This window comes from Brachycentrus maculatus, unplaced genomic scaffold, assembly GCF_059751285.1.
Source record: "Brachycentrus maculatus isolate JH-2025_06_01 unplaced genomic scaffold, ASM5975128v1 h1tg000397l, whole genome shotgun sequence".
NCBI classification, from domain to species: Eukaryota; Metazoa; Arthropoda; class Insecta; order Trichoptera; family Brachycentridae; genus Brachycentrus; species Brachycentrus maculatus.
Genome location: NW_028281146.1, coordinates 169,807 through 184,099, shown reverse-complemented (window position 1 = coordinate 184,099; position 14,293 = coordinate 169,807). Strand labels below are relative to the sequence as shown.

At 34.7% G+C, this 14,293-nt stretch overlaps 1 protein-coding gene across 2 annotated transcripts in view; it reads right to left on the bottom strand.

The window, feature by feature from the left end:
• Positions 1-1,557: 1,557 nt before the first annotated feature.
• The window catches only part of LOC148302911 (uncharacterized), a 171,552-nt gene continuing 158,816 nt past the window's right edge, over positions 1,558-14,293 (bottom strand). For both annotated transcript variants that reach the window (XM_088270858.1, XM_088270859.1), the window contains one exon: positions 1,558-4,568. In XM_088270858.1, coding sequence (XP_088126984.1) covers positions 2,575-4,568 — 1,994 coding nt within the window. In that variant the 3' untranslated portion in view covers positions 1,558-2,574. The remainder of the gene's footprint in view (positions 4,569-14,293) is intronic.

Below are 14,293 nucleotides of genomic sequence, written 5' to 3'. Positions count from 1 at the left end.
CGTTTTTAAAGTTTGAAAATGTAATAAAATGTATTAAAAACAAATAACAAGCCACTGATTGAACTTTTTACTGTGCAACGGATCTTTTAAGGTACAACCTGAATGTTTTTCTCCATTTGAAAAGTATTTAGTATATTTAAAAAAATAATTAAACAATACATTTTCTTCAAAATGCGAAAACAACACTTTCTGCCCTGTAGCGGGTAAATATTAAGTTAAAAATATGCCGCTTTTACTGTGATATAGTACATTTTCTGGGCATTCCGAAAACATGCACAACTGAAAATTGACGATTTTTGATATACAACGTTGTTGAAAGGAGTGAGCGATATGTCACAATTGATCTTTTGGTTAAAACATCATTTATGTATAGAAAAGTAAGTTTTTCCGTGAAATAAATATATTGTTTTAAAAAAAAAAGTTATTACAAGGAATTTTAAAAATTATATAAAAATAAGCTTTCAATTTATAATCTTTGAAAAAAAAATCAACCTCCAATATATATTCTAAGAAAAAAATGTGCGCGGATATATGTTGGGACCCTTGCACGGCCGGTCGCTTTCTGAATTGTATGTTTGCTAGTATCCCCTTGAAGGATGTTAAGTTTTGAACCATAATTGAGGCGAGGACCACAGTTTTAAAGGCTTGGACCACAATTAAGGCTAGGACCATAATTGAGGCTAGGACCACAATTGAAGTTTGGACTATAATTGTGGACAGTTGACTACTTGGACCATTATTGAGGTTTGAACCATTATGGAGGTTTGAACCATGGTTGTAGCTTGGATCATAGAAGTATAAAATTGTAATTGGTAATGCAAGTACCTTAGTTTAATTAATTTATTTTTATTTTTAGGCGAATCAATATATAAAGGAGAATATCATTATCATGTCAAAAATCGTATTTACATAGACAAAAAATATTATAAAAATACTTTCACCATGCAATCAGCCCCAAAAAGAGTAAAAAAGATCTGGGATATTCAGTAAAAATATTGAAAAATAAATAAATATTTAATTGATTTAAAAAAAGTTCTCAACATATTTTGGAAGCGACTCAGAAAAAAACCTCAGACAAAAAGGAAAAAACAAATATTTTATTTATTTACTATTTTTTTTTGTGCAGAGTATCTTTGAACACAATGATCAATAAAAATACCTAAATATTACATTTAAATTCATATATTTGGAATAAAAAACTTAAAATATAATAATATAAACCTAACTATATTTTCATTTAAAATTTTAATTATAAATAAATATTTTTTAACTAAATACTCAGTAACATATAAAATATACATTTTTAACATATGGAAGCCAAGATTAAATGAAAACATTATATATATATATATATATATATATATATATATATATATATATATATATATATATATATATATATATATATATATATATGTGTGTATATATTTACATATTTACAGTAATCAATACGTAATCAACATATGCACCTTTCGTATTAAAACAGTAAATTAAGCATATGTATGTGCAATGATAAAATTAAAATTTATTTAAAAATATATATTTAGAGTATGAAATTTCAACATTAAATGTTTTTATTGCATTTTAAATATTATATAATAATAATATAGTATTTCATTCATTTATTGATAATTAGGTGGTAAATAAAATATATATTTTTAATAAAATATATATTATTTAAAAATAAACCTTCTTAAATAGAAATTTTGATAAAATTGTACATGAGTACATATCCTCTTAAAAATCTATATTAAATATACAAGTCATCTCGTAGCACCCAGATTTAACAATGTCATAATTATTTAACATTTTATATAAATTTACAAAAATACCATAATCCGATATGTTTATTTTACATGTAAAATAGTCGTAAAAGTAAAGTGGATATAAAATATTTGATATCATGTATATTTTTGGAATAAATGTTAATTAGTGTATTGGGGCCAAACTAACGTATGACCAAAATTTGGCGTCATTTGGTCCATTGGTTCCAGAGATATGACTTTTTTATATCTCGACTACAGCGCCATCTATTGGGTCCAAATCGTATAAAAGTGTTCAACGTCCGTTGATTATATTATGTAATAATTATAGTACGAAAACACCTAGTAGTTTATTTATTTAAAATATTGTGCTGAGTGTCAAAATCAGAAATAATATCTTTAAAATGTTGTTTATTAAAAATTAAACACTTGTATTAGACCACTTTTTGAGTTTTATTTTATTTTACACGATAAGTTTCGAAAACTGCAGATGTTTTCATAGACAGGTAATCACAAATACATGTTCATGTTCTTGTGATGAAAACATTTGTAGTTTTCGAAGCTAGTCGCGTGATACATAATAAAACTGAATAAGTGGTATTATACAAGCGCTATAAAAGTTAATGCCAAATCAATAAATAATAGAATATCTTTGTTTATTACATAATTACAAATACAATATTACATTCCTGGTTGTCGGTTTTAAGTACGGTATCAATTCTGTTTTTTATTTAATTAGTCGAATCGATTTATTAAAACAACGCGAGATCCATCACAAAACAGGGATTGTCCGCAGATCAGACTATTCTAGTCAGTTGCTGTAGCAAGTCTGCCTGACTCCTGCCAAGATGACGCTGAAGTCGTCTTCCGGTCTGAGCACTGGAGGAACGGGCGTTTCCGGTACCAGAGGAGAACCTGCGATCACCTGAGCTCCTACCTCTGCAGCCTTGCCCTGGTAGATCTGAGTGTTTTGGAGAATCACTGACGTGTGGCCGAGAGGAGGCACGAAGCTGTATCCACGATCAGAGTACAGCTCTCCAGGCCTCGGATGCTGGTAGTCTTGCCCGGTGTTGTAGTCGATCCCGTTGTGGTATTGGTCACTCCTGGCCGCGTACACATCGTGAGGGCTTTGGTAGTCGTGGACGCTCCTGTTGTCCTGGTAATTGTGGTTGGTGTCCAAGCCAGACGACCCTCCGTCTCTCGGGTCAGATACTTGATCTCCAGAAGACCGGTGGGATAATGGACTGTTAGCCGTGACGCTGTCTGTATTTGAGTACTTCAAATATTTGTCGAACTCGCCCGTGTCCACGTCAGAAACTGGAGATCCGTTGTGTATCTGCCTTACTTGCGCTTGATCTTGCAAGTAGGCGTGTTCCCCTAGAGGGCTGTTCATGTACGCGTAATGATTGGACTTGTCGTACTGAACGCTTTGGTATTCTTTAGAATCCTTGTACGGAAGTTGGGAGTAAATCTCGCTCTTGTACGGGATCTGATTGTACTGATTCGCGTAGCCGGGATACGAGAGAGTGTTCGTAGAGTAGCTCATGGTCGTGGTGTCCAGGCAAGGAACGTTGCTCTGTTGGTTGATGCCTATGGAATGGTTGGAGGACATGCTGCCCGCAAGGGTCCCGGTCGCGGGAGAGGCTCCCAGAGTTTGGTGGTCCTGAGAAGTGGCGACCGGCGGGAAGAAAGTCCCGGTGACGATGTGGCCCTGGTCCAAGATGCCTCTCTGGGTGCACATGACGTACATGCCGTTGGCCATGCCCATGGCGGTGATGGGAGCCGTGTGGTTCGAGTACGACAGGGTCGGGGCTTGCCTGTACGCGACAGACATAGACTGTTGCATCTTATGTTGGTACGAGTTCTGTACGGCGGGGGACAGAGTACCCGACGTCGGAGGCATCAGAGAACCGGACGACAGAGGAACGTTAGACAACGTCGCGAGGTTCAGGTTGTTTTGGTTATTGGCTAGAAGCGTCGCATTCAGAGCCGCTTGCCTCTTTTCGTCGCTGTATTGGTAGTTCTCCTTTTCGTGTTCCATCGGAGACATTTCTGGCGTCGGAAGAGCGGCCGCGTCATCCACGCTGCCCGAAGTAGACCTCGATTTGTCGGATCCCCTAGGGCTAGATTCGGACTTCCTCTTCGAATCCGGTTCCACCTTGACCGCCTTATTTCCCTCGGGTTCGGGGGACTGCGTCGGAGACGACTCGGGAGTATGCATGATATGATGACTACTAGAACCGTAAGGAGTCTTTGGATCGTTAGAATAACTGTCGTAATTATTAGCTAAAGGAGAGTTTTGGTATAGCGTAAATCCGGAGCTGGAATAAGCGCCGTTCTCCACCTGCATCTTCTGGTAACCTGATACATCGGGGCTTCCGAGAGGCGCTGACGCGGAGGACGAATAATGCGCTAGAGGGCTGCTAATGTTCATCATCTTCTGTCTGATGGAGGAGTCCATGCTTTGGGACGGGGAGTTGGGAAGATAGTCGGAGTTCTGTCCGTAGTCCACTCGGTGCGGCGACCCGAAGTTGTTGTGGGACAGATTGGGGGAGAGGGATGAAGAGTTGGGGATGTAGGCGCTGGACGGGGACATCCTGGGCGGCTGGTACCGGGAGTGGTCGACGTCCTGGCTGGGCGCGGCGGCCGCCTGGGCCTGCGCGGGGGCCCTCGCCTTGTTCTGCTTGCGCCTGCGCGGCCTGTACTTGTAGTTGGGGTGCTCCGTCATGTGGATGACCCGCAGTCTCTCCGCCTCCTCCACGTAGGGCCGCCTGTCCTGGGGAGTCAACGAGCGCCACTTTTTACCTGGAACAACCGAATAACAGCGATTAGATGACGATTGTAAAAAAAAAGTATAAAAATCCTCAAGTACACAACATACCCGTCTCACCCTCAACAAAGGGTTGATATTCCCAAGAGTGAAGAGTAAATATGGATGAAGAACCCTTCAATACAAAGTTCTGAGCAATGTAATTTGTAGCAAAAAATAAGAATATGAAATGATGGCTTAATAGGTCTCCGAAGAAACAGAAGAAAAAATCTCAAAATTCGTTATTATAAGTAAAAATTAAAAAGAAAAAAACATCAAATTGGTATTTATATTTTGCAATGGAAAAGTAAAGTAATATTTTTATATTTTTCAGTTATTTGAAAACTGCAATTTTCAGCATTTGCTCATTGTTGGGAGGAAACCATGTTGCACTCCTCAGGAGAAGCCGGACTGCTGACTATCGTCAGTAGTCCTTCCGTTCCACTAGAAGATGGTTCGGCATTTTTTATAGCTTGTTAGCTTAGTTAATGGTAAAAATGTCCTTCACTGTTTTTATCATGTATCTCTATTATCGAAAACAAATCTCAGTAAATTCCCAATCTACAAGATAAATGAAGTTTTAAAAATAAAAAGAATGCTTTCATTTATTGGGATAATTGACTGTCGTCAACAGATCTTCCGTTCCACTAGAAGAGGGTTCGGCATTTTATTTCCTAGCTTATTTTATGGTACCAATAATATCCTTCACTAGATTTATCATACATCTCTATTAGAGTACAAATCTTGATAAATTCGCAATCTACAAGAAAAATTAAGCTTTAAAAAGCAAACAAATCGCTCCAATTTACAGGGGTAAAACCTTCAATATATCACCGGTTATCTAGAATTAATACAGGTAGGAGAGCGAGCCCGGCTTCCTGATCATTTCATTGTTAATTCAACGTCTTTATCTCGAGCCATTAACCCACGGTGGGTGACGGGCTGACTGACTGACTACCTTGTCAATCTCGGGATGCGGGCAATCAATTTGATGCACATCGTCAAACGAGAGGCTTGTTTAAATTGAAATTTGAGTCTTTTTAAAAGGACCTTGATCCTGATGATAAAATGGGATAAGTTTTAAAACACATGCAGGAAAATTTGTAAGTTATGGCGGTCCACACCAAAAAGTTGCATTTCCAATATTGCACAAACAATCCTTTAAATGCAAATCTGTTCTGTTTACTGTATTCTATCGAAATCTTTATTAAAGTTGCGACAAAACGTGACCAAACCTGTGTTAAACCAATATGAAACCATTCAATCGCACCAAAACGTAACAATTTTACAAGCTACGATTCCTGATTACTTAAAATCATTATAATGGAAATGTAACGTTTTGGTGAGGACCTCCACATATTATACCATACAACCATCGAACTCATTTTAAAAAATATTTTCATTCATAAAGACAGGTACGTTGCAAAAAGCAGTATAAAAAAACTAACTAATTAACCATCGTGCTGCTTCTCCACAGGGGTAGACAGAAAATATTCTACAGAACGCTACGCTAATCTGCCTTTTCTAAAAAATCTGCGTTTCTTCCACATTCATGCACCTTTCTATACAAACTCGCCGATTATTTCGACTCCTGACCTGACCACGAACAAGTATTTTAAATTTATTTATTGACTTGGCGTTTAAATGACATTCGTTTGATAATGCCCTAACAAGGCGAAACAATTGTCACAATATAATTTTTTATGTGTTTTTTGTTAATAAAATACAACTTAGTAGACTCAAAAAATCTGAGTCTGATTTAAAATAAATACAGTATTTTAAATATTCGATCGTGGCAAGTTTTCCACGGTCTTCCTCTGCTTCTATTACCAACCATATTCTCTATGAATTTGTTTTAGTATTTTTTTTTCACTCATTCGATTCACACGCCCAAACCTATTCAACACACCCATCTTTTTCATAGTGATTTTCTCTTAGCCTTGCGCCCTTTCCTTATACCACCATTCGAACAACTATCGTACAACTTTTGTCATATTTGTCTCACAGAACGCATTTCGACTGTATTCGGTCTACTTTCATCTTTCTAATTCATATAAGTAGTATACTTATATAATATATTCAAAAATAAATATGTATTTACTAACACCATACTAAATTTTGCAAAAATGACGTTGGTATGATTTTTTTACCTGATTATTAAAAACAATATTTCGGTATCACGAGTGACAAAATTTGTGGTAATATTTATTCATTTTTAAGTTTTACTTGGTAAATACTACTATTACTTAAAATGTATTGTTAGGCGAGTTTCGATGCGTTACGTATTATTTTTAAGCAACATAAATTTTAATAAATAGTGGTATTTACCAAGTAAAACTTAAATTTAAAAATATGAATTATACTTAAGAAATGATAATTTTTAGGGTTCGCTCACCACTTTATAGTTAACAATAATAAAAATTATTTTTTGCTGTTAAATATCTTAATGATTCCTGGGTCCCTGTCCGCCAGATGACGGGACATCCATCAGCATGATGTCCGTCAATCAGTCAATCGGCCAGACACCCCGTGGGGCGACCATGCAGCTCGCTCGCAGACTCCGAAACCCCATAACGATATCGCCTCCCGAAGGCATTCAGACTAAATGGTGACAAGACCAATATAAAAGGCGGAAAGTGACAGTGTTTAATTATGTGCCATCTTTCTTCGTCTTCTAACTCTTATCTGTATTCAATGGTGCTAAAGGGACTGTGTCACATCGATGTGTAGTTGTTTTGATCAATAATCACGTGTTTCATCATAGTAGGTATTATGTCAATTGTTTTAGACTAAAAATATTCTAAAAACATTCCCTTGACTCAAAAAGTAAACTAAAATAATAGTATGTTGATATTTTTAATATATCGAATTCATAGAACACTATTGAAATACACATATCGTAATCATACAGGAGAAAGTGACCAAGTGCATTTTTTACAAAAATGTGATTATTGATTATTTGATATCATTCAATTCAAACCCCTATCCGCACCCCGATGGTGCATAGGGCACTGCATTATATAAACACAGTGTTATCTTGATCGTTAACACACAAAGGAAAGGTGATCAGCCCTCCGCTTCAGGTACCAGTCCAGGGTAGTACTGAAAAATCCCAAAGCGATTATAAACTTGGAAGTATAATATATTGATATTGACTTGTTAAAAATGGCTAGCTGCATTGATGTTTATTTTCTAGCCAAGCAAAAGTGACTTGAATGGCCCTCCTGAACATTTTACGTTCTGTTAGTTGGTCGCTTTCTCCTGTACGACTACAATACCTATGTTGGATGTGATAACGTAAGACGTAATTGTTGAAGACATGGTTATTAGAACATTCTAGACACAGATATCCGACGATTTAAGGTCGATGACCCTTCTCAGAGTGATAGTCGTAAAACGTCGCGCAGTACCATTTCACGCACTTCCACGACAAGTCTGATAATGGGCGCACAGGGCCGCGTGGGCCGCTTCCCCGAAGGGAGCGATGATGATGTACGGCGCACGGTGTACGGGGTATGGTGTATGGTGTATGGTGTATGGTGTATGGTGTGATGTATGGGCCCTGCGGTGATGGGGCTCGGAGCCGTGGGGCCCGGGGGGCGGGCCGAGGCCTAATAGGGGGCGGAGCCGGCCCTCCCCGCAAATGACAGACAGTTCGCCGGTCAGGCATTATCTTACCCTACAGGGTGGATGCAAACTGACGAAATCATCAATGAGTGTGAAAACTATGCATGTTCTAACTAACAACTTAAATTGTTTGCGAAGAATTATAGTACATTGAGTAGCTAGAACACTATTAACTTGAGAAAAATATATTCTTCTTCTTCCTCTTCTTCTTCTTTTAGGACTAGGTCCTGTCATTCTCCGGTCCGCTCCTGGGAGGTGGAAGACCAGCTATCCTTCCATCATTTAAGTGGTCTTCCTGGGAGTCTGATCCTGCTTATGCTGCTGTCCGCTGCCACCCTCACCACTCGATCCGAAATCGCTCTTCCCACATAATCTCTCCAGAAACGTCTTCTTTCTCTTCCCCATCGCACAACATCTTCAACATCGCAGATTTTTCTTATTTCTGAGTTTCTAACTCTGTCGCGAAGTGTTGGGCCTGCAATGGGTCGTAGAGTCTTCATTTCCGACGTCCTAAGAAGGCTTTTTGCTCTCGCGGGCAAAATATAAAGGCACTAAAAATATATTGAGTAGCTAGACCAATATTGAGGTATGAAAACTAAAAAGGTGCTTAAAATACATTGAGTAGCTAGAACACTGTTAAAGTATGAAAACTATGCAGGTATTTATAATGCCAATGCATAGTTTTCATACTTCAATATTGTTCTAGCCCTCAATGCTTCACAAGTACCTGCATATACTTCAACAGTGTTCTAGTTACTCAATAGTAACTAGAACACTATAGAAGTATGAAAAATATTCAGGTACTTATTGAAGCATTGAGTGCCTAGAACAATATTGAAGGATGAAAACTATGCAGGTTTTATTATTATTATTTTATAATCAAAAGACAAATCTCACAATATTTTGTGTGTGACCAAATCATTGTTTACAAATTCGTAATTCATCTTCACATAGTATTAATTAACATTTACGTTTCAACATAAAAAGAAGAAGAATATGAATGTCTGAAATAATTATAAAATAATAATACAGTAAAATTATAACTTCCGAAAGTTAATAAGTGGTGTGCTAATCATGGTAAATTTACACGTTATAAAACGATCACTTATACCAGCCTATAATCTAAGTATAATAAGAAGTTATAGAGAAAAAATAAATAAATACTATGTGATTTATATTTGAAGCACTAACTTTGTGATTTTTCGTTTTTATAATTAAAATGTAACTTTAAAATCACTATAATTAATTTATTAATATAAAAGTTTATTAACTTAATTATAATGTCTACCGGTTTCGAAGCTAACCGTTTCTTTATCAAGACTGATTAATACTTTGTATACTATATAATATAAAATATTAATCAGTCTTGATAAAGAAGCGGTTAGCTTCGAACCGGTAAACATTTTAATTAAATTACAATAAAATATTTATAGTGATTTTAAAACAAAGTTACATTTTAATTTAACATAAATACTAAACCATTTTCCAATTTAAAATAAAATAATAATAAAGTTTGCAAAATGTCACTGAAACATTGACGATTTTTGTTGGTTCATCTTAATTTTATCGAGTCATTTCCCAAACACCCTGTGCACAGATTTGTATATTATTCTAAGTGGGATAGAGGGGGTCCCAAATCACACGTCCTGCATCCTTTTTCGGGTCATTATGCCTTCAATTATTCCCATATTCAATTACTGAGCGGGCTAGGACCTTTGAATACAATTTTTAATATTGTCATTGACAGTGAACGAGCGAACTGATACGTTCTGGGAACTAAACATAATCACTCTGTGATGCATTCTTTTCCCTTCCCACACGTTACGTACATAAGTGAAAAGCAGAAAAAAGTGTTTCGACTTATTTGTCCGCCTTCGCAGTCTAGTGGTCAGGGTGTTTGGCAGTTATACACGAGATCCAAGGTTCGATCTTAATTGATTAAGTAACTTATTTTCATTTTAGCTTTTTTGTTTGATATTTCATTTCATCGATTTTTCAATGTGAATGAACGAATAATTGAAACATTTTATTTTAATGAAAATGTAAATTATTGAAAAAATAACACTTGTATTAAACCAGTAATTGAATTTAATTTCATTTCACACGACTAGTTTCGAAGACTACAGATGTTTTCATCGACATACCATATGATCACAAAAAGAAAAATAAAACAGTAAATTAATTAATACAAGGTAAATAAAGAAGAATGAGGTAAGGTTTGAAAGAGGAGAGGTAGAGGGAGTGACGAAGAATAAAATTATGGATAAGGGTTGCAAAAATATATAGTTATGTTTCTTGGAAGAAACATAAAAGTAGAAGAAATAAATCAAATGAAGCATTCGTTAAATGAAAACATCGGAAAAGTATGATTTGAAAATTTTTCCCAATACTTCAAACAAAATTAGGTTAAATCCATGCCAAAACGTATTGAAGCAGTAATAAAAAAAGAAGGAACAACAAAGTAGGTACTGATTTTGTTGGTTTTTGATAATTGTTAGTGTTATGTTCCTATGCAAATGTATTTAAAACAAAAATGTGTTTATTTTTTATTATTTAAAGGAGCATTTATAATTTTTGTGCGAAAAAATCGAAAATCTACAAATTAACTACAAAATTATGATTTTTTTTCGGTTACTAAACTGGGACTTTTTTGGTATATCATCTTTAAAAAGTGTTGCTTTATAATTTGGACTGAAAACTATATATATATTTATAAATATATATATATATATATATATATATATATATATATATATATATATATATATATATATATATATATATATATTTATATATATATATATGTATATATATTTCGTAATATGATATTCTACAATGTTCCTTCAGCTTAAATTGTTGCATCCGTAACAATAAAAGCAAGAAGAGAAGTTGCAGTCATTTGAAACTGACATATTTATCTGCGAATCCGAGCATTTTATGTCCCAGTTAAGTTTAACGATCTCTCACGCCGGACCCTTCTTCATCTCTCACCTTCCAGCTCGTCTTCTACAATGTCCTCCGATACGTCTTCCGCAACATTGTCTTCGGAATTAGCTATCCGCCACAAGAGAGCGAGGTTTGTGGTCAAACACCATTAGGATTCAAGATAGGATGGATCTCTTTCTTCCACGGACATGTTTATGTACGACATTCGGCGCTATATTTATTCGATTTTTCCCTGGGCTTGTAACTGAAGCGCAGGACTGATCACATTTCCTTAAACCTTTCGGGGGCAGCGGGAAGATGTATTCCCAGATAAAAAAAGGCACAAAAAAGTCATTGGGAAGCGGTGTTCTCACTTAAAATATACTAATGCCATCTGTGGACAAAACAAACAAAAACGTCGACAAAACGTCGTTTGGAGTGGACATAGTCGAGATTATTAGTCGAGATTTTAAGAAATAGTGGTATTTACTAAGTAAAACATTAATTAAAAATGGATAGATTTTACCACAAAGTGACTGCCGAATCAATTAATGAGATTATTTGTGTCAAAACAGATTGTCGTAAATTCGTTGTTTTTTATAAACTTTATAAAATGAAATAACTTTGTTATAACCACTTTTTTAAAAATACAATTTAACCTACCGGTTTCAACAAGAACATTGTCATCATCAGGGTTTATATTAATTCAAAAACATTAAAAACATCATAATACTCTCACCAAAAAAACTTCCACACACTCCGTAAAAATCCTAAATGTTATTTTGCCCAAGACCCGACGAAGGACGTTTAGCTTCCGAAACTAGTAGTCATTAATAATCTCAAGTGGTATAAAAACAAGTGTTTCCTTAATCATTTTAACATGTCTTACCACAAACTAAATGCCGAAACAATAAATAATATTTTAGAGTGTAAAATCGCAAATATTTTTTCTCACCCCTCTGGGAATCGAACCTGGACCTCTAACGCGGATATGTTAAATTCCCAAATAAAATAAAATAAAAATGTCTGCGTAATTGAGTATTCCGTGTAGGTTTAGTGGGGAAGAGAAAGACAAACAAACATTATGTTATGTTTGATGTTAAATGTCCTAGAACCGGACACTGCGGTTGACGAGTTACGGATCTGCTGCCACGCGCGCATCCTTCCGGTCCACGTGACTCACGGTATTCCTGTTTTCAGGATAATCGCATCCGGTTGTTGGTAAAACATAATGTCCTTTGTCTAGGATTTTCGTGTACCCAGGCCGAGGCACGTACGAATGAAGATGCGTTTGATTCTAAATTAATGAAAAGCGCATCCCTCACGACTACTTAGTATTGTTTGAGAATATGCATATTTATATCGTGTTATTTTTTTAATATCTTCGGCGGATATAAACATGGTTCATGACTAGTGTCCTTTGTTTCATCGTACTAAGCATAAGATATATTTTATGTATTAATTTTAAATCAAACAAAGATATTTTGAGTCTACTAAGTTCCTCCTAAGTTGAAACCTACCGGTTTCAACAAGAACCTTGTCATCATCAGGGTTTATTAAACTCTAGACACACTTTTCTATATTTCACAGTATTTTTTTTGTACACTCTTGCTTTATTGGCCGTATTCCTTAATATATAAAACGTAATACTCCTTAATATAATATGTATATAAAAATATATATATATATATATATATATATATATATATATATATATATATATATATATATATATATATATATATATATATATATATATATATATATATATATATATATATATATATATATATATATATATATATATATATATATATATATATATATATATATATATATATATATATATATATATATATATATATATATATATATATATATATATATATATATATATATATATATATATATATATATATATATATATATATATATATAACGTGGTAATATTTTCATTCGTAAATTGGGTGTAAATAATATGTAAAGTGGGTGTATAATAATAAAATAAACAATGTGTTGCTTTGTAATTAATGAAATGACAATAAAAGTTTATTCATAAATAATCTTTATAATAATTTTCTATCTATCTGATTCTGACAGTTAACAATATTATATTTTTTCCATCTGATGTCTTTTGTTTTATTCAGTGCGACGCATGCGACATCTGGTGGTATAACTGTTTTATGTAGGTACTTAATAAAATGTATAGGTAGGTACCTAGGTATTTTATTATATTTCCCCCCTCGGGGAAGAAAATTCACAGTAAAATTATAAATATATATATATATATATATATTTATATATGTAAATATGTAAATATATATATATATATATATATATATATATATATATATATATATATATATATATATATATATATATATATATATATATATATATATATATATTACTTAAAATCTATCGCGACACGTGTTTCGATGCATTCCACTTCATTTTTAAACACCGTATGTAGTTGGAGCGCTAGGTGTAGCGCAGTCAAGGGATAAGTGGAAAAGAGTCATTACTCATCAGAGTCATTTAGAGTCACAATCTTCAATAATGAGGAATAAGATGAAAAGAATTTGAATAAATAAATAAATTAATTCATCCGGAATCAACTGAGGTGGTCTTTTATACAATTCAATCAATCGTAGTGTTTGTTTTTAAAATCCGCAAAATGATTCAAAGACGTTTGAAATTGAATTACATATTCAAAGACACGGGTATAACTGCTCATTACTTGGTCAGGTATTCTGATCATGTATTCAGCGGTCGCATAGGCGAGCTGGGCGCGTGCTGTAACGGGTATGCTCACTCCTCTCTGATCATTACCGACGTCACCACAACACCGATCCACCAGGGTAGGCAGAGAGGATAGAACGACACACCAATCTGTCTTCCCAAATGATCTTCGGGACTTCCACATTCATGCATCTCTTCATACATGCCCCACGATTATCACGACTTTCGACCTGTCCACGCCCGAGTATTTGAAATACTTCTTTTCGCCACATATATTTGTTGAACTTTTCTTTCTTCACTCATTCGATTCACATAAAACTACCTAAATAACTTAATAATAGAACGCCATACCAAGCTGTCTTCGCACACAATCTTCGCCACCTCCTGACCTGACCACTTTCATGTACTTGAAATACTTGATCATGCC